Below are 26,488 nucleotides of genomic sequence, written 5' to 3' on the forward strand. Positions count from 1 at the left end.
TGTAAGAGACTTAGTTTATTTTTCGCCATGGAGGCGAGGATTAGTGATTTGGAAGTAGCTAAAACACTACCGACTGCGGATGGACGTTAGCCACTAACTAGCTAAGCACCTCTTCCAGAGCAGCACTTCAGTGTTTACAGCTTCAACTTTATTGTTAGTTTTTAAGCCAAAATGCGTCAATTCTCACTTTTCTGTCTCCACCCTGTTCCTGCTTGCAAGTACTCCGTGAATTGCCTCACATGTGCCTCTGCTCATTTTGCCAGCAATGTGACCGGATAAAGGCATTGGTATTTGTTTAGAGGCAGTATAGTACTGATTTGACTTCATTATTATGCCATAAAGTACCGGGTACAGCACAACACGGGCCTCTCTGCGGATTGTTTTTATGTGAAGTTATATATTTATATAGCGCTTTTCTCTAGTGACTCAAAGTTCTTTTACATAGTGAAACCCAGTATCTAAGTTATATTTAAACCAGCGTGGGTGGCACTGTGAGCAGGTGGGTAAAGTGTCTTGCCCAAGGACACAACAGTAGTGACTAGGACGGCGTAAGCGGGGCTCGAACCTGCAACCCTCAAGTTTCTGGCCTCGGCACTCTACCGACCAAGCTATACCGCCCAACGTTTAGTTGATTCCAAGCAAACACTATCGCATTTCCCTTCACCGATGCCAGCGTTCATCCGGTTGCTAGGCAACACACAGCTGGAAAGAGAGGGAGCGATAGGCGAGGAAGAATCGCCATCCGTGAAAAATGTGCGGCGGTTGTCTTGACCGGCCGAGCAATGAAGATGTACGACGCGACTCGTTGGCAGAGAAGGAAAGTCACGCCTGGTCAGGTTCTTCTGCCGTCGTGTAGATTGATGGCAACGGCCGTCACTTGTTTTTGTCTAGGGCAGGGGTGCCCATTACGTCGATCGCGATCGACTGGTCGATCTCGGAGGGTGTGTCAGTCGATCTCAAGCCAGGCATTAAAAAATATACATAAAAATGAGCAATCATCAATCATACTAAGACTTCACTTTCATCAGTTGTTTGACATTCTCGGCACCCGAGGATCTTGTGAGATGACGCTGGCTGCTGCAAGCTCATATTTAAGAAAAAAATCACTAACAGGGCGGACGCAGAGAAATACATTTTATTTCTAGAGACTCCGTACCTACTGTCAAAACTCTAAAGACCGACTGCACAGTTCCTGTCTTCACCATAAAAGACCTGTTTCATCCTGCCTGTGCTAACAAAATAAGAGTCTCAGAAAGCTAGCGTGCACAAGCTAGCAAGCTATGGAGTTTGATGCCAATGTATTTCTCCCCCGCCCTCAGCGACCGCTTTCTCACTTGCTTGCCCACCCGCACTCTCATTGACGTCACTCACCTGCTGCCAGACATTAAAGGGCCACATACATATGCTACTCTCATAACAAAGTGTTTGAAAACGAGTATGCAAGTTGGACAAATGAGATGCCAAATCCAACCACTTTCATGTGGTATTGGACAGAAAGGAGGACTTTTTTTTCCTCCATTTGAAAATGCGGACGTTATCAGCACCACTGTCTAATTCCAATCAATGCAAGTCATCAGAATCAAATACACCAACTTATATTCTTGTCTTCATGAAAGAAAGGAATCTATGTGTGTTAAACATGCTTGTATTATCATTAAACACCATTAACTTGTTAACAAAAATGTCTCTTTCATAAATAAATACATATAAATTATAAATAGGAATGAGGTAGATCTCTTCGACTTGGTCAATTGAAAAGTAGCTCGCCTGCAGAAAAATTGTGAGCGCCCCTGGTCTAGGGATTTTATTCAAGCTTGCGCTGATGAGGATACTCTAATAACTCACTCAAATGAAGAGTGCATGTCCATCTTTACTGGATTATTAGCACAATAGGCCTCCATGTTGGAGCACCACATCCGTGTATGTCATGAGATAATTCTCCTCAGGAAAGCACTGGTGTCACAAATGACAAGGGTCAATCAGTCTGCAATTATGGCCATGATTTGTCCATTACACATGATGTTGCATCATTAGTCATCTATAAAAAAGGGATTAAAAAAAATCATGGTGGTCAAAGCTACTGGGGCACCATGATCCCTGGTGGTCCGCTCTGCAAGCATTAATGTATTAATACTTCTTACATAGGGATGAATATCCAACGTCAAGCCCTGGCCACGGTAAAAGCTTTTATTAACTGTACTGTTATACCAGGCCTGGGCAATTAGTTTGACTCTGGGGCAAGGCCGGCTCTACGCAGGGGCAAGAGGGGGCAGAGCCCCCTTAAATAAATGTATTGCCCCCTCAAATTAAAATTTGAGAAAGTACATTTTAATAAACTCACAAAATTACTACATTACAAGTTGACAAAATTATCTGCACTAGCGGAAAAATCCGCCGAAAAAGGGACACACACGATATAGTAGTGTCGGCTTCTCTCTCATTCCTCCCTCCGCTGTGCGTGTATTCAACATTCCACAGGCTGCGCAGCAGACACACAGGCGCACACACCCCTCAGCCCTCAGTAAACATCCAATCACTGTTGCATTATGAAAGTAAAATAAAAGGAAAAGTTGTCTACATTTATAATATACTTGTTAGGACGGGTGTATTTGTGTAGTCTTATCTGTCATAAACACGTTTATCGTCGCGGACTTTCGGTGCTACGGAGTTCCTTTTTTTTTTTTACAACTTGACGAGAGCAGTGACAGCGGAGGCTCTGAGCAGCAGTGGTTTGGAAGGCAAAGAGCCTCCACTGTCCCTGTAACAAGCTACAAGTCATTTATGATGCTGTTAATGACGGTAAAAATGAAACAAGGTATATATCCTGCTTAGCAGTCCTCCTCTGCTTCCCTCTGTTCAGAGCGGAGTCCCTAGCAACGGCCCGTTTTACTTGGCAACGGTCTGGCAATCGACTGCTGGAATTCTTTTTCTGTTGTTTTTCTTGAAATTCTACATAATCAACCTTTGATGTTTCAATCTACATTTTGTAATAAACAAATTATACGTTTCATTTGATATGACCAAGACACCTAAAAACAAAAACACAGCCGTTTTCATCAATTTACAAGCAAGTGGGCAACACACATACATTGGAGTGAATGAATTTTGTGCCCAAATGAGTGCCCACGTTCTGTTTTATAAATTAGTTTGAGATTCTTTTTTTATCATTATTCATCAGACTACCTTTCAGTTTTGTAAATATTGACTGTAGTGTGTGAAGTCCTACTTTGGGTCAAAATTTATTTGAGAGTTAGGCCATCCAGTTAGGATAAATGTTATGTTGTTGGTTGATAAAATCTGGATGAAGGATGTTTTATTTTATTTTATTCATTTATTTTTATTTTTATTTTTCAGTTTCCCCCCCTGAGGGATTGCCACCTTATTGTGGTCAGGGGGTTTGCGTGCCTCAGTGACCGTAAGAGCTATACCATCAGGAGCTTAGTCTTCAGGTGGGACACCCAAGTTGGACAGGTCTGAAGGTAGAGGCCTGACAAAGTGCAATCCACTACTGCCGGTTGGGGTTGGACACATAGTTAAAGACCCATTTCAATGAAGAAAGCATCGTTACTATAAGCACAAAAAAAAAGTGCTGGAGCATGATGTGTACACATGATGCCCCCTTCACATTTCTGACTGCCCCCTCATATAGAATAGAATAGAATAGAGTTTTATTGTCATTATTGCAATGAACAGGTTCAAAGAACAACGAAATTGGAGCAGCTCCTCCTAAGGTGCATATACAATATGGTAGTATAAATAGTAAAAAAAAAAGATAGAGATGACAGATGTATCCATGTATATGTATATGTATCCACACAGATTTATATCTGCATGCATATGAATACATATACACACATACATAAAACATTATTGCACATTGTAGTCCAAAAAAATAGAAAAACATTTAAACATTACACATGAGGACATAATGGACATATTGTGCTCACTCAGTGCCTGTTTAATGCTACTATGGCTCTTGGGTAAAAGCTATTTTTTAGTCTATTGGTGCTCGCTTTTAGCACCCTGTAGCGTCTGCCTGAGGGTAGCAGTTCCAGGTGGCTGTGCCCGGGGTGGAATGGGTCTTTCAGGATGCTCTGTGCTTTCCTGAGACAGCAGGAGCTGTACAGGTCAGCCAGGGGGGGAGGGGGCATCCGATTAACTTCTGTATATAAGCATGCCTAGAACCGCCCCTGCTCTGGGGGCTAAATTTAGAGAAAAATATGTGTCTGTGGCCTCTATATCTATTTTTAGGAACACTAATACAAAAACTCACAATAATATCTGATTGAATTAGAGTTGTAGGGTATACCGGTACTAGTATAGTATCGCAATACTATTCAAACAATCAATGTTTACTTATATAGCCCTAAATCACAAGTGTCTCAAAGGGCGGCACAAGCCACAACAAGATCCTCGGTTCTGATCCTACATCAGGGCAAGGAAAATACTCAACTCAATGGGACAATGAGAAACCTTGGAGGGGACCGCAGATGTGGGGACCCTCCCAGGGCGACCGGTGCAATGGACGTCGAGTGGCTCTAGCAAAATATTGTGAGAGTTCAGTCCATAGTGGATCTAACATAATAGTGGGATTCCAGTCCATAGTGGAGCTAACATAATAGTGTGAGAGTCCAGTCCATAGTGGATCTAACGTCATATTGTGGGAGTCCAGTCCATAGTGGATCCATCTAATATAATATTGTGAGAGTCCAGTCCATAGTGGATCTAACATAATAGTGGGAGTCCAGTCCATAGTGGATCTAAAATAATATTGTGAGAGTCCAGTCCATAGTGGATCTAACATTATATTGTGGGAGTCCAGTCCATAGTGGATCTAACATTATATTGTGGGAGTCCAGTCCATAGTGGAACTAACATGATATTGTGAGAATCCAGTCCATAGTGGATCTAACATAATATTGTGAGAGTCCAGTTCATAGTGGATCTAACATAATATTGTGAGAGTCCAGTCCATAGTGGATCCAACATAATAATGGGAATACAGTCCATAGTGGATATAACATAATAGGGAGAGTCCAGTCCATAGTGGATCTAACATAATAGTCAGAGTCCAGTCCATAGTGGATCTAACATAATAGTGTGAGAGTCCAGTCCATAGTGGATCTTACATAATAGTGAGAGTCCTGTCCATAGTGCTTCTAACATAATATTGTGAGAGTCCAGTCCATAGTGGATGAAACATAAAAGGGAGAGTCCAGTCCATAGTAGGGCCAGCAGGAGATCATCTTGAGCGGAGACAGGTCAGCAGCGCAAAGACGTCCCTAACTAATGCACAGATGAGTGGGTCCACCATGGGTCCAGACTTTGGACAGGGGTCTATTTAAAGACTAGAGTATACAAATGAGTTTTAAGATTGGACTTAAATGCTTCTACTGAGGTAGCATCTCTAACTGTTACGGGAGGGCATTCCAGAGTACTGAAGCCCCAATAGAAAACGCTCTATAGCCCGCAGACTTTTTTGGGGCTCTGGGAATCACTAATAAGCCGGAGTCCTTTGAACGCAGATTTCTTGCTGGGACATATGGTACAATAAAATCAGCAAGATAGGATGGAGCTAGACCGTGTAGTATTTTATATGTAAGTAGTAAAACCTTAAAGTCACATCTTAAGTGCACAGAAAGCCAATACTGTTGTGCTTGTAGCGTGAAAGCAAGACAACTTGAAGTATCGTTGACACACAAAAACGTGTGCGTCGTTTATTCATCCAGAACAAGCGAGAATGAACACTTAAACACTCAAAAATGGAAGGAACAACAAACCCCCACCTTTTGGAGAATCTCCTGATGCCCACTTAAAGGGGCCATGCCGAATTACCTGCTCTTAACTGCATATATGTATGCTCAACAGAACAACATTGTCATGTGCATAATTGAACAGTACAGTGAATAATGATATCAAAGTCAAGTAACAGGTGTGGTGAATTATGTCCATATATCAACCGGTACACACGTCCCCCCAGAATTCACTATCACAAAGAAAAATAAACGGTCAATGGACAGGGGCTCGAACGGGCCAACCAAACCGGGTGCGCCGGACAGGTACTAACGCCGGGGAATCAGCAGGGGGGAACCGGTAGGGTATCCACACTGTCTAAGGTACAGAGGGCCTGCTTAGAAGGATGCAAAACCTTATCTTGGGGCCTATGTAGAGGGGGCAGGCGACCTCGGCGCTGGGGTACGACTGTGGTAACCGGCTGACTGAGATCCAAGTGGGGCGCTTTCAGCCGGTCCACCGTGATTTTTTCAGACCGACCCCCGATATCCAATAGAAAATGTTTGTCCCCGCTCTCGAGGACGCAAAATGGCCCATCATAAGGAGGCTGAAGGGGGCCGCGGTGGGCGTCCTGGCGGACAAAATCAAATGCTGCTCTCCTTAAAGAAGTGGGAACATGAGACGGCATAAGGCCGTGTTGAGAATTTTGGATGGGGGAAAAACCCTTGGCGGCATCAAGGAGAGCAGCTCGCTGCTCACCGGCGGACCAAGGTGCCGTCGTGCTGGGAATAAAATCACCTGGCACTCGCAGGGGCTGGCCATACACAAACTCTGCCGAGGAAGATTGCAGGTCTTCCTTGGGGGCAGTCCGAAGGCCCAGCATCATCCAAAGGAGCTTGTCTACCCAATCGCTGTCTTTCAGGGACGCCCTGAGCGCTGCCTTCATGGATCTGTGAAATCGCTCACACATACCATTGGCCTGTGGGTGATACGCCGTTGTGTTGTAGAGTTTCACTCCCAAGCTCTCGGCCACAACGGCCCAGAGCTCAGAAGTGAACTGAGAGCCGCGGTCGGATGATATGTCCGACGGGGTACCGGAACGGGCAACCCACGTACCAATGAACGCGAGTGCCACCTCTGCGGAAGTGGCGGATGTCAGCGGTACCGCCTCCGGCCAGCGGGTGGTCCTGTCGACCATCGTGAGAAGGTATGTGCAGCTGCGTGAGGATGGGAGAGGACCGACCAAGTCCACATTGACATGGTAAAAACAGCGCTCCGGAACCGTAATTGGTGCCAGTGGAGCCCGCGTTTGGCAGTGCACTTTTGAGCGCTGGCATGCCACACGGGTGGAAACCCAGTCCATAACATCTTTTTTCAGTCCACGCCAGACAAAATTTGCAGCTATTAGCCGCTGGGAAGGTTTCCTCCCAGGGTGGGAAAGGCCGTGGATGGAGTCCAACACGCACTGCCTCCAACTCGCGGGTACAAGGGGCCATGGCCTACCGCTAGCGACGTCACAAAGGTGCGTAACCCCTGTGTCCTCAAATGGGACCTCAGACAACCGTAGCCCTGTGGCTGCAGCCTTCAGAGCTTTGATGTCTGGGTCGTCGGCCTGGTCAACTGCCATTTGAGCAAAATCGAGCCCCACGTGGACAGCGCCTGCGACGGCTCGGGAAAGGCAGTCAGCAACGACATTGCTCTTACCAGCAAAGTGCTGGATGTCCGTCGTGAACTCTGAGACGTACGAGAGGTGCCACTGTTGCCGAGCCGACAACGGTTCAGCCGTCTTAGCCATCGCAAAAGTGAGGGGTTTGTGGTCCACAAAAGCTGTGAAAGGCCGACCTTCAAGCAACTAACGGAAATGGCGTATGGCCAGATAGAGGCCGAGGAGCTCATGGTCAAATGTGCTATAGCGGCCGCATGAGGTCAGCTGCCTAGGGAATGAAACAATGGTAAAAATTTACCATGCCAAAAAACCCCTGAAGAGCCTTAACCGTGAGTGGGCAGGGGAGATTTGTGATGGCAGCAACCTTCGCTGGGAGGGGAACTGCCCTGCAATCCGTGACACGATGTCCGAGGAAGTCGATTACGGACACCCCAAACTGGCACTTACCGGGTCAACAATGATCCCGTGTTGGCTAAGGCGCTGAAAAAGAGTCCTGATGTTGGTCACGTGCTCGCTACCAGGATATTGTCCAAGTAGACAAATAGACACGGCAAGTCACGTAAAACAGAGTCCATCAACCGCTGGTAAGTCCGTGCGGCACTCTTAAGGCCAAAAGGCATACGTGAAGATTCGAACAGTCCAAATGGGTGATGACTGCTGTCTTCGGGATATCAGAGGGGTGGACCGGCACCTAATGATAGCCCCGGACGAGATCTTCTTTAGAAAACAGTTTTCCCAGCCAGGTTGGCGGAAAAATCTTGAATGTGGGGAACCGGATAACGGTCCGGGGTCTCCAGTGTTGTACTGGTAGCGTGAAAGCAAGACAACTTGAAGTATCGTTGACACACAAAAACGTGTCCGTCATTTATTCATCCAGAACCAGCGAGAATGAACACTTACACATTCAAAAATGGCAGGAACAAAAAACCCCCACCTTTGAGAGAATCTCCTGACGCCGCTCCGAATTACCCGCTCTTAACTGCATATATCTATGCTCAACAGAACAACATTGTCATGTGCATAATTAATTGAACAGTACAGTGAATAATGATAACCAAGTCAAGTAACAGGTGTGGTGAATTATGTCCGTAAATCAACCGCTACAATATATATATATATATATATATATATATATATATATATATATATATACAAAGGTATATGTCAAGACGGAGGGGTCGAAACTTGCTGCAGTGTCGTTCTCCCAGGAAGGCAGACGGACTACTCGAGACATGGCGTGCAGGTAAAAACATGATTTAATTTTGACTAAAAACGGTACAAACAAAAAGTGCTCACAGCGGAGGCACAACATGGCTAAGAAAAAAAACTAACACTTTAACGTAAACTATGAACACAAAACAAACAACACTTACTGTGGCTTGAAAAGAGCAGCATGAACTTTGGCATGAAAAACTAGCATGAATAGAGCATGAAAAGAGCAATGACGCCAGGTGGACTGACTGGAAAAGACAAGCTTAAATACTGCTTCTGATTAGTGCTCGGGAAGCAGGTGAGCGGGCGAGCACTAATCAGAGACAGGTGAACACAATAAGTAACCATGGAGACAAAAAAATGGAGTGAAAAAACAGGAAACAATGGAGTCCTAAGAAAAACCGTGTTATGATCCGCTGCACGGATCATATTCTGTTTGGGTTATTTGGGTCACTTGTGTTAGTGTTGGACTCTGTTTAGTTCCTGTTTATGCACCTCTGACTTTGTTACCATAGCAACTTATTACTTTCACCTGCCGCTTGTGTTCCTGACGCACACCTGTTTGTCATAACTGAGGCTATTATTTAAGCCTGCCTTTGCCAGTGAGTCGGTCTGGCTTTGTTTTGCATCACGCGACTGCCACGTAAGCTTGTCTTGTCTCCTAGCCCCTGCTAGTTGTCTTAGTCAGTGCTAAGTGTTAGCCTTAGCTTCCGGTGAGCTCGGCACCTCATCCATTCGGTTTGTTTTCTGTTTTTGTACCAGTTTTGTTATGTTTTCCTTAAATAAAGTCCTTACTTCCAAGTCCTGTCCGGATTGTTGTTTGCATCCCTGGGAGTACGAAATCCCGCATCACCATGTGACCCATACGTGGTACAGTAAACCGAACGTAACTAAACAAAACATGATCACAAGACATGACAGTATATACAGTATAAGCGTAATACGATCAAACTTTCTTGTTCTTGTCAAAAGTCTAGCAGCCACATTTTGTACCAACTGTAATATTTTAATGCTAGACATAGGGAGACCCGAAAATAATACGTTACAGTAATCGAGACGAGACGTAACGAACGCATGAATAATGATCTCAGCGTCGGTAGTGGACAAAATGGAACAAATTTTAGCGATATTACGGAGTTGAAAGAAGGCCGATGTGTGACTCAAACGAGAGAGTTGGGTCGAAGATAATACCCAGATTCTTTGCCGAGTCACCTTGTGTATTTGTTTGTTTAATGAATCATATTAGGTACTATACGGCCTCTACTATACGGGGCGCTGGTGCGTATCTCAGCTATAATCGGGCGGAAGGCGATGTACACCCTGGACAAGTCGCCACCTCATCGCAGGGCCCTATATATATATATATATATATAAATATATATGTATATATATATATATATATATATATATATATATATATATATATATATATATATATATATATATATATATATATGCACTGCTCCAAAAAATTGAAGGAACAGTTTTTTTATCAGGGTATGGCATGAATTCAATTGCACTTTTCTGATAAGGTTTTGGTCAGATGTGGCAGAGGGGGTTTTTAATCAGTTTTTTAATTTTCCTGAAGGAACTCTCCTGAAGGAATCAATAAAGTAATATCTATCTATCTAGTTTCAGCTGCATTGGTGAACTAGAGGAGCAACAACAAGATGGCCCCCAAAACAGGACTGGTTTTGCAGGTGTAGGCCATTTCAAGTTCCTCCCTCTTGATCTTTTTTAACTGTTTTTTCACAAGTGTTGGCTTCAGCTCGAGTCATTATCACGACTCGGAGCATGAGGCGATTTCTTAACCCTCCTGAAGTTGCGCAAATTGTCCAACTCCTCCAGGATGGCACATCCATGCGTGCTGTTGCAAGAAGATTTGATGTGTCTCCCAGTACAATCTCCAGAGCATGGAGGAGATTCCAGGAGACAGGCAGTTACTCTAGGAGAGCTGGACAGGGCCGTAGACGGTCCTCATCCCACCAGCAGGACCTATATCTGCTGTTTTGTGCAAGGAGGAACAGGTTGAGCACTGCCCGAGCCCTACAGAATGACCTCCAGCAGGCTACTGGTGTGACTGTCTCTGCCCAAACAGTCAGAAACAGACTTCACGTGGGTGGCCTCAGGTTACGACGTCCTGTAGTGTGCCCTGTGCTCACTGCTCAGAACCGTGGAGCTCGATTGGCATTTGCCATAGAACACCAGAATTGGCAAGTCCGCCGCTGGCGCCCTGTGCTTTTCACAGATGAGAGCAGGTTTACCCTGAGCACCTGTGATAGACGTGAAAGGGTCTGCAGAAGCCAAGGAGAGCGCTATTGAATGGCCCTAACGATCACCTGATCTAAACCTGATAGAACACCTCTGGGACATAATGTTTCGGTTCATCAGACACCACCAGGTTGCTCCTCAGACTTTACAGGAGCTCACTGATGCCCTTTGACAGATCTGTGACGACATCCCACAAGACACCATCCCTCGTCTCTTTAGGAGCATGCCGCGACGTTGTCAAGCATGCATACAAGCAAATGGGGGTCACACAAGATATTGAAAATAATTTTGAGTTGCAGAAATTGAAATTAGGCTAAATGGATGAGCCTGCCACATAATTTTTTCACTTTGATTTTTGGGGTGTCTATTTACTGAGCCCTCTGTAGGCTGAAATCTTTTATTTCCATCAAAAGATGTGGCATCTTTTTGTTCCTGAGACATTAAACTGTCCATATCAGTATAGATATCTGACGTTTTTTTCCCCTCATTGAAATCAGATGTGTTTTCAAAGTGTTCCTTTAATTTTTTTGAGCATATATATATATACATATATATATATATATATATATATATATATATATATATATATATATATATATATATATATATATATATATATATATATATATTTATATATACTGTATATATATATATATATTTATATATGTTCTATAACAACATGATATATATATATATATATATATATATATATATATATATATATATATATATACATATATATATACAGTTACGATCAAAAGTTTACATTCACTTGTAAAGAACATAATGTCATGGCTGTCTTGAGTTTCCAATAATTTCTACTACTCTTATTTTTTTGTAATGGAGTGTTTGGAGCACATACATGGTCACAAAAAACATTCATGAAGTTTGGTTCTTTTCTGAATTTACTATGGGTCTACTGAAAATGTGAGCACATTTGCTGGGTCAAAAGAAGAACATACAGCAATGTTAATATTTGCTTACATGTCCCTTGGCAAGTTTCACTGCATAAGGTGCTTTTGGTAGCCATCCGCAAGCTTCTGCTTGAATTTTTGACCACTCCTCTTGACAAAATTGGTGAAGTTCAGCTAAATGTGTTACTTTTCTGACATGATCTTGTTTCTTCAGCGTTGTCCACACGTTTATGTCAGGACTTTGGGAAGGACATTCTCAAACCTTCATTCTAGCCGGATTTAGCCATTCCTTTACCACTTTTGATGTGTGTTTGGGGTCATTGTCCTGTTGGAACACCCAACTGCGCCCAAGACATAACCTCCGGGCTGATGACTTTAGGTTGTCCTGAAGAATTTTGAGGTAATCCTCCTTTTTCATATACATATATATATATATATATATATATATATATATATATATATATATATATATATATATATATATATATATATATGTATATTTATATATATATATATATATTTATATATATATTTATATATATATAAATAAATTGGCGCAGTGGGAGAGTGCGCAACCCGAGGGTCCCTGGTTCAAATCCCACCTAGTACCAACCTCGTCACGTCCGTTGTGTCCTGAGCAAGACACTTCACCCTTGCTCCTGATGGGTGATGGTCTGCGCCTTGCATGGCAGCTCCCTCCATCAGTGTGTGAATGTGTGTGTGAATGGGTAAATGTGGAAGTAGTGTCAAAGCGCTTTGAGAACCTTGAAGGTAGAAAAGCGCTATACAAGTACAACCCATTTATAATTTATATATATATATAGATATATATTTATATATATATATATATATATATATATATATATATATATATATATATATATATATATATAGCGATAGATTGAGAGTGAGAAATAGTGTTCATTGTCATTTCACGTCAGACATTTGTTTTTGTTTCGCTGATCTGCCTTTCACAACAACACTGACACACACTTGAGTGCCTCGGCCTGAGCTTGATTAAATGTCCCCCTTTATTTGTAAGCACAACAAATACACTATATGAGACAAACGACGTCATGCATGACACCGTCGTGAACTCAATCAAGCTCTGCGTTTCCGTTTGATATCACCGACACTCCCACAGTCGTCATCCGTCACGGTTAGAACTGCAGAACATATGAAATATGCGAATGAGGGTTCTGATTTGTCGCCTTGTTCTCTGTCGGTTTGGTGATTTGAACAGGATGCAGCTCACAGATGGGCCGCCGCTTCTAAGCAGTGACTGAAGTGTGAGACAAAGTGTGAAGTAATATCACACTCACACACACATGTATTTCTTACCTTCTTGAGACCTCTTAAAAATGCGTACCTCTTTAGGACCACCCTTATTAGATGTATAAAGATCTCTATTTACAACATTGTATACATGCTATACATGTATAAAGTGCATGTTGTGAAGAATGAGTTGGAATTTCACAAGATAAAAGTCACATTTTCAAAAGAAAAGTGTAATTTTACTCAACGCAAGCCAACAATTTACAAGAAAAACTGAACATTTGTGCAATATTGTGATAAACAGTTAGAATTTTACTCAATAACAGTCACAGTTTTACAAGAAAAGCTTAACATTTGGGCAGTTCTATGAAAAGGGTCGTAATTTTACTCGACAAAAATCACAATTTTATGAGAAAACTTTAAAATGTTGGCAATATTATAATCCATCCATCCATTTTCTACCGCTTATTCCCTTTTGGGGTCGCGGGGGGCGCTGGCGCCTATCTCAGCTACAATCGGGCGGAAGGCAGGGTATTATAATGATAATCTGAATTTTTACTTGGCAAAATTATGACAAAAGTCAAACTTTTACTGAAAAAAGTCACAATTTTACAAGAACAACAGAAAAATTGGCAATGTTATGAATAGTTGGAATTTTATATGACACATTTCACCATATTTGCATTAAAAAGTAATGATTTTACATAAAAAAAGTAATAATTTTACAAGAAAATCTTGCAAAAATGTTGACGCATTGTGAGAAAAAGACTGCTTTTAGTAAATTTTTAAATTTTTTTGTTGGTAATTGTTTTTTATTCTTCATTATTTACTTCAAGTTATACATTATGTCTCTATATAAATATTGTGTTTATTTATTTTCAAATTAATTAATTTCTCACACACACTTGTTATTTTATATGTTGGCCAGAGGGGGAGCACTTCAAATTTTTTACACACATTTTTTTATATGTTCACCGAAGGGGGAGCACTTTTAAAATTTTAAAAATCCCTCCTTTTTGGGACCACCCTAATTTTGATAGATTTTCCCACCGGGGCTGTAAATGAGATCTCTATTTATTTTTTTTGTAATGTGCTTAAGGCTGATGACAAACAAGTCACGGACCACAGACTGTGCTGTGCCACACTTTGGGCAACCCAGCTGTAGAAGCTAACTGTTAATGGCCACTATAGTCTTAGTACCGTAATGTATTTGTTCATCCTATGGTCTTGTGTCAGCACCGGAAGTCGTAAAATCCGCTGTTCACCTGGCAGGTTTTTTCGGTGATGAATAGGGAAGTCCTTCTTTAGCTGCCGTCTTGTTGTATCATATATTGTTGCCTTCGCACCTGTCAATGTTTACATTTGTATGCACATCAAATCATCAAACAATTCTGACTTTGGAGCAGTGTTCACAGACTAGTATTTTGCTCTCTATTAGATGCAATGGAGGCAGCACGGTGGAAGAGGGGGGTTACTGCGTCTGCCTCACAATAAGAGGGCGCTGAGTAGTCCTAGGTTCAATGTCAGGCTCGGGATCTTTCTGTGTGGAGTTTGGATGTCCTCCCCGTAACTGCGTGGGTTCCCTCCGGGTACTACGGCTTCCTCCCACCTCCAAAAGACATGCACCTGGGGATAGGTTGATTGGCCCTAGTATGTGAGTGTGAGTGTGAATGTTGTCTGTCTATCTGTGTTGGCCCTGCGATGAGGTGGCGACTTGTCCAGGGTGTAGACCGCCTTCCGTCTGATTGTAGCTTACATAGAACCTTTATTTAACCAGATAAGAAACCCATTGAGATCAAGATCTCTTTCACAAGGGTGACCTGGCCAAGAGCTCAACAGCACATGTCACAGAGCAGTTTCAAAAAAAGTAATACATTAAGACATACATTTTAAAATAGATAAAAGATAACTTTAAAACAATAAAGATTTACACCTTTTAAAAACACAGGCACTCTGCAAAAGTTTCTTGCTCTCTCTCCCTCAGGACAGAACGGAAGTCTCTAAATGGAAGTAGTTCAGTGAGTTTCAGTTTTGTCTGCAATGCATTCCATGCCATAGGGGCAGCAATGCTAAAACCTCTTTTGCCAAATTCACTCCGTTCATGGGGAACAGTTTAAACATACAAATTGTTAGAACGTAACGCATAAGAGCGTTTTTTTCTTTGTAACAAAGTACACAAGTATGGAGGAATTAAACCTAAAAGAGCTCTATAAATGATGGTCAGCCAATGTGTGTATCTGCGTGCACTCAATGAAGATAAGTCTGACTTCATATACAGTTGACAGTGGTGGGTGAGACTACAACAGCCAGTAACAAATCTTAGTGCTGAGTGAAAAACAGTGTCCTAGGACTGGAGGCATTTAGATGAAGCACTAAAATAAAGCACGTCTCCATAATCAATTACGGGCAAGATAGTCGCTGTCACCAATTTCGTTCTGACTTTAAGAGAGAAGCCGTTTTTATTTCTAAAAAGGAAACCAAGCGTTACCCTAAGCTTAGAGACCAAGTTGTTAATATGGGCTTTAAATGAAAGCTCCTGATCAAGAGTAAAACCCAATGTGGAAGGTCTCCAGCCCGGATCCCCTCCTGCATCACTGACACGACGCACACTTGCTCAATGGGTACACTTTGTTTTAATGTTTCCCACACGTTATACAGCTTGATCAACTCATTCATACATTCTCTTGGCTTTTCAGCTCAATCAATAATAACTACAATGTCTTTGGCTCTTCACTCCTCCGTCCGTCCGTCTCTCGCTCCTGCTGCCAACCACGTCATTCTTCTTCTTCTTCTTCTTCTTCTTTTGTTTTTTTATGGCGGTTGGCAAACAACCTTCTGGTGTGCATTACCGCCACCTACTGTAATGGAGTGTGGACCGAGGTGGATCCCTACTCTATATTGTTTTATTTAACACAGTGTTTTTTAAATATGTGTATATTGCTTTATATCCTATGTTTTCTGAATGCATTCCTAATATACCTCCCACTTCAAACCTAATATTTTCTTTTGCTAACTTATTTTCCAGTATTTCTCTTTCTCTATTGTATTTCCTACACTGTATTAAAACATGGTCAACCTTCTCTATTTGATGGCAAAAATCACACAGCCCTGTAGTATGTTTTCCTATCAAATTTAGTGAACTATTTAGATATGTATGTCCTAATCTCATTCTAGTAATAATGTCTTCTTCTTTCCTATTTCTACCCCCTCCTCTCATTACACCTACTCTCCTCTGGACTTTGTAAAACTCTCTACCTTTTGTTTCCTTATTCCAATTATCCTGCCACTTTTTATTGTGTTCTATCTTAATTATGCTCTTCACTTCTTCTTTACTGTGCTTAATCTCCATGTTTACTTCTGTTTTAGTGGTTGCTTGTTTTGCGTATCTATCAGCTAACTCATTCCCCACAACTCCTACATGAGCAGGAACCCAGAGAAATGTTACCACACCTCCCGCTTTATTTATTCTGTAGATTGCATGAACTATTTCATAAACTGTATCTTGTCTTGTTTCTGATGTTATGTTTTTTATGCTCATCAATGCACTGCTGGAGTCCGAGCACACGACTACTTTCCTTGCTTTGTTTTCCTCTATCCAGTTAACTGCCATATAAATTGCTACCAATTCCCCCGTAAAAACAGATAGTTTATCACTGATTCTTTTATTTAACACTATATTTCCTTGTGGGATAACTGCAGGCTTCACGGTGGCAGAAGGGTTAGTGCGTCTGCCTCACAATACGAAGTTCCTGCAGTCCTGTGTTCAAATCCAGGCTCGGGATCTTTCTGTGTGGAGTTTGCATGTTCTCCCCGTGAATGCGTGGGTTCCCTCTGGGTACTCCGGCTTCCTCCCACTTCCAAAGACATGCACCTGGGGATAGGTTGATTGGCAACACTAAATTGGCCCTAGTGTGTGAATGTGAGTGAGAATGTTGTCTGTCTATCTGTGTTGGCCCTGCGATGAGGGGGCGACTTGTCCAGGGTGTACCCCGCCTTCCGCCCGATTGTAGCTGAGATAGGCGCCAGCGCCCCCCGTGACCCCAAAAGGGAATAAGCGGTAGAAAATGGATGGATGGATGGATAACTGCAGCAGCTCCTACTTTACTATTTATAGTTTTTGATGCATCTGTGAATATCATGATGTTGTCAAAAAACATTTCCTCAATCCAATGTTCTATCTGGTAACTATTTAAATTTCTATTCTTCAGTAATTGCATGTTTACCTTTGGGTTGTCATACATCCACGGTGGTATTGCAGGAATTGGTACTGTAGGGCTAACTTTAATATTGTCAATTTGTGCTTTGATACATATATCTCCTATTATCCACCCAGAACTATTCATTTTTTTCTTCTCTTTTTCTTGGCAGTTTATTAGCACTTGACGGGTTGGATGTCCTTGCTTGGATCCTTTTAAGTTTGCCCAATAAAGTGCTGAGAGTTGATCTCTCCTCATGTCCAAAGGTTTGTCGTTCATTTCTACTTGTAATGCTGCCACTGGAGTTGATTTAGTAGCTCCACAACATAATCTTAAAGCCTGCGACTGGATCCGGTCTATTTTCCCAAGTAGTGTTTTCGAAGCAGATTGATAAATAATGCATCCGTAGTCATTAACAGATCAAATCAAAGCGATATATATTGTTTTCAATGTCAACCTATCAGCCCCCCAATCTTTACCCCTCAAAGCCCTCATTATATTTAACACATTTTTACTTTTCTCCAGTATCTTGCTGATGTGGGTTGACCAGTTAATATTTTTATCAAACCATATACCTAAATATTTAAATACTTGTACCTCTTCTGTGTTTTCTCCATAGAGTTTTATTTGGAGTTTGTTTTGTACTTTCCTCTTCGTAAAATGTATGACTTTTGTCTTTCCAACAGAGAATCTTAAACCCCAAGCCGTTCGCCAGTCTTGAACATTATTTACCGCCTTTTGAATCTTCTTTTCTATATGATTTATATTTCTACCTCTCTTCCACATGACTCCATCATCAGCAAACAATGCCACCTCAACTAACCCTTCCACTTCACCAAAAAACTTCATTTATCATGATGGAAAATAGTACTGGACTTATTATACTCCCTTGCGGGGTCCCATTTTCCACTTCGTATTCTTTGCTATATTCATTCTCTATTTTTACTAATAATGTTCTACTTGTTAAAAAGTCTTTTATCCATCTATACATTCTTCCTCTAATCCCAATCTTACTTAGTTTCATCAGCAACTCCTGTTTCCACAACATATCATACGCTTTCTCTATGTCAAAAAATACCGCAATTATACTTTCTTTATTTACTTGTCCCTTTCTAATTTCCTCTTCCAGCTGCACTGCTGGGTCGTTTGTGCTTCTTGCTTTGCGAAAACCACTCTGGTAGTTTTTTATAATTTCTTTTGACTCTAAATAATATATTAATCTTTCATTAATAATTTTTTCCATTACTTTGCCCAAATTTGAGGTCAATGCTATCGGTCTATAATTTCCTGCCTCTTCCGGATCTTTCCCTGGCTTGCATATTGGAATTATTACAGCTGTTTTCCACTCATCTGGTAATTTTCCTTCTTCATATATCCTATTATACAATTTCAAGACCACTTCTTTGCCGATGCTACCTAACTTTTTGATCATTTGATAACTCACCAGGTCTTTCCCTGGCGTCGTATTTTTAACTTTTTTCAAAATTCGAACCATTTCATCCAAAGAAAATGTCATATCCATAGTGTTGGTAAAACTATTATCGTTGTCTTCCTTCATTTCCTCAATATTTAAACTAATTGTTTCTTCTCTCTTTTGTTTTTCTACATTTCTCAAATTATCATTACTGTGCACTTTAACAAAGGTTTTTGCTAAAAGTTCTACATTTTCTTTATTTCCTACCACACTCCGCGTTCCATCTTTCATCACATGATTTTTATGTTCTTTTCTGACCCCCGACATTCTCTTGATCATTCCCCACACTTGGCTTAAAGGAGTAGTTCTATTTAGTGTTTCACAAAAAGTTCTCCATTGGTGTTTTCTTGTTTTTTTAATAACATACCTTACTCTAGCTTGGTGCCTTTTATATTGGATCATGTCTTGGAAATTATGTGTTCTTCTCAATATTCTAAATGCTCTATTCCGTTCTTGTAATGCATCTGTGCACTCTTCTGTCCACCACGGCACTATCTTCCTTCTTCTCCCTATATTATTCCTTGGTATGCTCTGTTCGGCTGCTTCTATTATCCACTTTGTAATATCTGTATTTAATTGTTCAATATCTTGATTTATATCTACTTCCTTTAATGTTATGTCGGTAATTTCCCTAAATTTCCGCCAGTCACCATGATTATACTTCCATCTTCCTTCTATCCTAGTGCTTTCTGTCCTTTGATTTATGTTTATGTGAATGAAGATTGGATAGTGATCACTTCCTATAGTGCTGTATTTATTTACTTCCCACTCCACCTTTCCTGCTAACCCTTGTGACACTAGTGTTAAATCTATTGCTGTTTCTTTACCCGTGACGACATCTAACCTTGTTCCCGACCCATCATTCACACACACCAGTTCTTTTTCCTCCAAAAGTGCTTCCAATGTTTCCCCATTCCAATCATCCCTTTCACCCCACATTGTGCTATGTGCATTAAAGTCACCACACCAAATAATATTGCCACTCCAGTGCTCGATTATTGTTTCTAGTTGGTGAATTTCTAATTTCTTGCATGGATTATAGAAGTTTAGTACTTTGTATCTTTCTTTATTATTCCATACTTCTACTCCTACTATCTCTAGTTCTTGTATTACTTTTAATATTGAATAATGCATATCTTCCTTAATAAATATGGCACATCCTCCTCCTTGCCCATCATTCCTATCTTTACATATCGTTATATATCCTTTTATTATAAAGTTTAATTTTGGCTTTAGCCATGTTTCTTGAATACATATTATATGTGGTTTATTTTTCATATTATTAATATATCCCTTTAATTCCTGTCCGTTTGCTATCAAACTTCTGGCATTCCACTGAACAATTAACATGGCGTTGGATTGTGGGAACATGACTCCGTCTCGTCTACTCTCTGTAGCTCACCTTGCACCTGTTCCCAGGATAGTTCTTTTAAATTGAAAAACTTTGCTGCTGCTTTGACAATTATTTTGATTTTCTCAGTCTTGTTTCTAGCCTGTTCTGTACAGTTTATTACGTAAGCCAGGAATACAACTAGTTTGTCCATGGAAATTCCTGTATTTGCTGCCTCTTGTTTTTTATTTCCTGAACTATTTTCACTTCTCTCCTGTTCTGCACTTTCTAGATTTCTTATTTTAACTGCCTCTGCGTACGTAATATTTCTTTCAACTCTGATTTGCTGTACTTCTGTTGCCTGTTTTCCTATGATGCAGCCCCCATACGCTGCTGTGTGATTCCCGCCACAATTACAACACTTGACCTGTTCATTTTCTCCACATTGTCCATATTCATGCTCTCCTCCACACCTTCCACATCTCATCTTAGCATGACACACACTAACTATGTGCCCATAGTGTTGGCACTTGAAACAACGTACTGGGGGTGGCACGTAAGCTCTAACATAGAAGCTTAAATACCCAATCATGATTCTCTCTGGTAGGACCTCCTCTGCAAATTGCACTAGCACGGATTCGCTCTCAGTCTTTTCACAATTCCTAAATGCCATCATTCTTTTCATCATAGTGACAGTTCTTCCTTTTATTTCTCTTTTCAGATCATCTAAATTTTCTCCTCTTGGAATTCCTGTCACGACTCCTCTTGCCCCCTTCCGTTCTCCCACTTCGATTTTTTCCTTTATTATTTTGTTGCACAGTTTTTGCAAACACATTTTTGTTCTTTTGCTCTCCATTTTTGCATTTAATCAACATCCGTCCGTCCCTGAGCACCTTCGCTATCTCCACCTCTCCAATGTCCTCCTTTAATCCCTTAACCAGTGTCATCAAACTAATGTCATTCATATCTTGGTTTGATTTAAATGTATAAATTATCTTATATTCATCTACCATAACCCTTTTCCTCTTACCAACCTCCTCATCGTCTTCATGCACTCTTTTAGCACTCAACTTTCCTTCACTCCCTCCTCTCCCCTTCTTTCCTCTCTCCCCTCTAGTCCTATCCATTTCCATACTATCCTCATACATCCCGTCACTATCCCCTTCCATCTCGATCCAGTCACAAAACAGCTTATGCTCAACCCCCAAATCAGATTTAGACACTCTCGCAGCCGCCCAATTCACTCCAAATGTTTGGTAGTTCTTCGTCTCTCCTCCTTCCGCCCTACCTTCGACGTCCGTTTCCTTCGTCGAGGTCCAAGCCTCCCAACCACGTCATGATCTCCAGCGATGCTGATAAAGGAACAGGTGATTAGATAACTCGCTCCAGCTGAGGTATCTGCTCACCTGTTTGCTGCTTCATGACAGGCTCCTGCGCATGCCCCGCCCGCAGGGGACGCGTAGGACACGCCCCTCTCCACACCCAAGTACTTGTAATTTAAGACCTGCTCTATAGGGTTTCCGTTTGATGTTACAATATTTGGAATATTTTCCAGTAGCACCCTTGAATGAGAGAAAACAATTACCTTGCTTTTATCTGTAGTTAAAACCAATTTAAGATCAAATAAGCGAGCTTGGATGACATCAAAAGCAGCTTGTAAAAACTCAAAAGCCTGAGTGATGGAGGTTGAACAACAATAAATAATGGTGTCGTCTGCATAAAAATGGTACATTGCATTTGACAAATTATTGCAAAGATTATTTAAGTAGATAGAAAATAAAATGGGCCCCAGCACTGAGCCCTGTGAAACTTCTTTGGTAATGTCCAGTAATGAAGAAGTCGTCCCAGCCACCTGTACACGTTGTGTTCTGCTTGAAAGATCGTCTGTGAACCAAGCAGCTGCTTTTTAGATAATCCAACGTGATGGAGAGCTTGAATGAGCAGACTGTGGTCTACTGTGTCAAATGCTTTTGACAAATCAATAAATAGGGCGACACCGTATTTCTTGCTGTCTATAGCCTCGATTAAATCATCATGATCTTCTCAAACAATTTTGCTAAAATGCATAATTTAGAAATTGGTCAGTAATTATTTATATTTGTTGGTTCACCCCCTTTTAGCAGGGGAAGAACAAAGGCTGATTTCCAGATTTTTTGAATGCTTTTACTTGTTAGACTGAGGTTAAAAATATGCGAGAGAGGCTCAGCAATAAAATCAGCAGCCAATTTTAAGAAAAAGGGTCCAATTTGGTCAGGTCCTGCTGCTTTAGTTGTGTCCAGCCTCTTTAGTGCAATGTTTATCTCAGATATTGATACAGGTGTGAACTCAAAAGTGCAGCGTCTATTTACAGCCTGTGGTGTATTTGGTATATTAACATTAGTTACACCAACATTTGACGATTGAGGATGCAACGACTCAAACAAAAATCCGGCAGAAACAGAAAACTCATTAAAACAATTATCAGGAAAAAGTATCAGATTGAGAAATCAAAGTCATTTGTTTTAACATGATTTAAAGAATCTTTTATGGTTTACCAAAACTTTTTGGGGTCATGTACAAACCCCGTTTCCATATGGGTTGGGAAATTGTGTTATATGTAAATATAAACGGAATGTAATGATTTGCAAATCATTTTCAACCCATATTCAGTTGAATATGCTACAAAGACAAGATATTTGATGTTAAAACTGATTTAAAAAAATTATTTGCAAATAATCATTAACTTTAGAAATTGATGCCAGCAACACGTGACAAAGAAGTTGGGAAAGGTGGCAATAAATACTGATAAAGTTGAAGAATGCTCATCAAACACTTATTTGGAACATCCCACAGGTGTGCAGGCTAATTGGGAACAGGTGGGTGCCATGATTGGGTATAAAAGCAGCTTCCATGAAATGTTAGGTAATTCAAAAACAAGGATGAGGCGAGGGTTACCAATTTGTAAGCAAATTGTCGAACAGTTTTAGAACAACATTTCTCAACGAGCTATTGCAAGGAATTTAGGGATTTTACCATCTACAGTCCGTAAAATCATCAAAAGGTTCAGAGAATGTGGAGAAATCAATGCACGTAAGCAGTGATATTACAGACCTTTAATCCCATAGGCGGTACTGCATCAAAAAGCGACATCAGTGTGTAAAGAATATCACCACATGGGCTCAGGAACACTTCATAAAACCACTGTCAGTAACTACAGTTGGTCGCTACATCTGTAAGTGCAAGTTAAAACTCTACTATGCAAAGCAAAAGCCATTTATCAACAACACCCAGGAACGCCACCGGCTTCGCTGGTCCTGAGCTCATCTAAGATGGACTGATGGAAAGTGGAAAAGTATTCTGTGGTCTGACGAGTCCACATTCCAAATTATATTTGGTGTCCTCCGGAACAAAGAGGAAAATAACCATCTGGATTGTTATAGGCGCACAGTTCAAAAGCCAGCATCTGTGATGGTATGGGGGTGTATTAGTGCCCAAGGCATGGGTAACGTACACATCTGTGAAGGCACCATTAAGGCTAAATGGTCCATACAGGTTTTGGAGCAACATATGCACCGACGTCCCACTGGGTGTGAGTTTTCCTTGCCCTTATGTGGGCCTACCGAGGATGTCGTAGTGGTTTGTGCAACCCTTTGAGACACTAGTGATTTAGGGCTATATAAGTAAACATTGATTGATTGATTGATTGATATGTTATCATCCAAGCAACGTTATCATGGACGCCCCTGCTTATTTCATGCCAAGCCACGTGTTACAACAGCGTGGCTTCGTAGTAAAAGAGTGCGGGTACGTTCCTGGTCCGCCAGCAGTCTAGACATGTCTCCCATCGAAAATGTGTGGCGCATTATGAAGCGTAAAATATGACAAATAAATCCCGGACTGTTGAACAACTTAAGCCGCACATCAAGCAAGAATGGTAAAGAATTCAACATTCAAAGCTTCATCAATTAGTTTCATCAGTTCCCAAACGTTTTTTGAGTGTTGTTAAAAGAAAAGGTGATGTAACACAGTGGTGAAAATGCCCTTTCCCAATTACTTTTGCACGTGTTGCAGCCATGAAATTCTAAGTTCATAAATATTTGCAAAAAAAAATAAAGTTTATGAGTTTGAACATCAAATATCTTGTCTTTGTAGTGCATTTAGTTGAAAAGATTGAAAATGATTTGCAAGTCATTGTATTCCGTTTATATTTACATCAAACACAATTTCACAACTCATATAGAAACGGGGTTTGTACAAACCATCATCACTCAAGTCCTAATAAGCCCTCTCTGTGGTTCTCAGGAAGCAAGATGGAGGATTCCCTCGCATCCCTGATGAAGTAGAGCACTCACTCAGACATTCTGGTCAACTACTCCCTTTTCCCTCCGCTGCACAGGTACGTTCCCCTTTCTTGGTTTGTCGGCGTCCTTTCGGTGACTTTACCCAAAACACCCATTTAGTTAGGAATACCATAACAAACTAGCTTACGATCACTCACCCCTCTTTTGTTTTTGCATTTTGTTAGTTGGGCAGTGCCCTACCAGATCTTGTAGATCTGTTACTTTATATTACTTCATCTTGTATGGTCGTTAGAATGGTTTATTCAGGGGGCCTTTAACATTTTCCAGGCCTAAGACCCCCAAAATATTTGAGAAATGGCGCTAGTACCCCTTACTTTCATATCTTACTCATATATTTTTAAGTTGTGTGTCAGGTTCAAACACTGATGAAATCTATTAAACAAGACAAGAAGCAATGAATTAAACAGAGAGAGAATTACATTTGGCTCAATTGAGGAGAGCGCGTACATCTTTACCCTTGTACAGTGTTCCAACATGCTCTGACAAAAGATTGTACACCTCCTCTTTTATTTGGACTTTCCCTGATTACATGGCAACAGCAGTCGGGTCATAAACAGCCATCGTCTTTGATTAAAACAGTTCAAAGAAAAGGTCGTAAAACAGTTCAAAGAAGAGGTCCCTGGAGGGGAATCATGTCCTGCTTCCTCTTCGCTTTGTAGTTCTCGGGTCAAGACAGTATCTTTCTGTGGATTACAATAGAATAAAGAAACAGAACACCTTGATGTTGCTTCCCATCCTACACAGTGGAGTTTTACAAGCCTTCTTCTTGGTAGGTTCAAAGACAGCTTTTGTCTTCTCGCTGGGAACTCATGGCAACACAAAGTGTTGTGATAACTTAGATACAATTATTCAGTGTGGCAGCTTTTATTTTGCTGTGGTGGTGTGTCACCATCAACTAGGTAGAGTTAATGACACTCATTGGGTATTGGGCTGCAACTAGCGATTATTTCGATAGTCAAAAAGTAATTGACTTTCTTAACCATTAGTCAACTAATCGGATTATGAAGCATATACTTTTATATTTTCCCATCTTGCATGATAATGAGGATGGTTCAGCTCTGGGGGTCTTCAAAGTTTTCCAGGCCAGGGACCCTCAAAATGTTTGCGAAATAGCGCTAGTACCCCTTACTTTCGTATCATACTCATATTTTTAGGGTGTGGCAGCTTTTATTTTGCTGTGGTGTTCCGCCACTATCAATTAGGAAGGGGAATGTAGGGTACCCCTTAATATTGTCCAGTTAATGACACTCATTGGTTGTTGGGCTGGAACTAACGACTATTTTGATGGTCAAATAGTCATCAACTCTTTTAATCATTAGTCGACTAATCCAGGGTTTCCCGCAGCGCTTTGTTGTCAAGGCGGCCGCCTTAACAACAAAGAGCCACCGCCTAAACTAACGTCTTAACAAACTGCCACGCTGTGTTCTGCCTCTGTCAGTACGTCTCTGCAGCACCCAGTATTGTCCCACCCACACAACCATCTGATTGGTTATAGGCAAAGCGATAACAGCTAATCAGCAGTGTGTATTCAGAGCGCATGTAACAGCCGATCAGCAGTGTGCATTCAGAGAGCATGTAGTCAGTGCTCCAGCAGGTTGGGTGAGCAAAAAGGTGTTTAGCAGGTGAGCATAATGCAGCAGACTCTCCCCAAATTATAATAAACGCTTCCGAGTCAACTACCATGAATTGATTAACGTGGACCCCGACTTAAACAAGTTGAAAAACTTATTCGGGTGTTACCATTTAGTGGTCAATTGTACGGAATATGTACTGTACTGTGCAATCTACTAATAAAAGTATCAATCAATCAATCAAAACCAGTAGCATCACTGAGAGCCCATTGGCGTTCTTTTAACATTAGCGGCAGCTCAGCTCGCTCGCAGTCCTTGAAGTGAAGGGTAATTAGCTTTAAGGGGTAATGGTAGCTCACTGTGCGGTGTGCGTGCGTGTGCGCCCCACTTTGAACGGACAGCAAAGCCCTGTCCGTCTAAGAGAAAGACAAGCATTACTGACCTACAGTTAACAACTAAGTTATTTCACTTTACCTTTTTCTGTGTTGATTGAGCTGTGTTGAAGC

At 41.2% G+C, this 26,488-nt stretch overlaps 1 protein-coding gene across 6 annotated transcripts in view; it reads left to right on the plus strand.

The window, feature by feature from the left end:
* Window positions 1-26,488, plus strand: part of LOC133541975 (rap1 GTPase-activating protein 1-like) — a 397,810-nt gene that overhangs the window by 214,201 nt on the left and 157,121 nt on the right. For all 6 annotated transcript variants that reach the window (XM_061885745.1, XM_061885754.1, XM_061885771.1 and 3 more), the window contains one exon: window positions 24,353-24,446. Coding sequence is in view for 3 of the 6 variants with exons in the window: in XM_061885771.1 (XP_061741755.1) it covers window positions 24,353-24,446 (94 nt within the window). In the remaining 3 variants the exon portion in view is untranslated. The remainder of the gene's footprint in view (window positions 1-24,352; window positions 24,447-26,488) is intronic.

The sequence above is a fragment of the Nerophis ophidion genome, linkage group LG02 (genome assembly GCF_033978795.1).
Source record: "Nerophis ophidion isolate RoL-2023_Sa linkage group LG02, RoL_Noph_v1.0, whole genome shotgun sequence".
Classification (NCBI taxonomy): domain Eukaryota; kingdom Metazoa; phylum Chordata; class Actinopteri; order Syngnathiformes; family Syngnathidae; genus Nerophis; species Nerophis ophidion.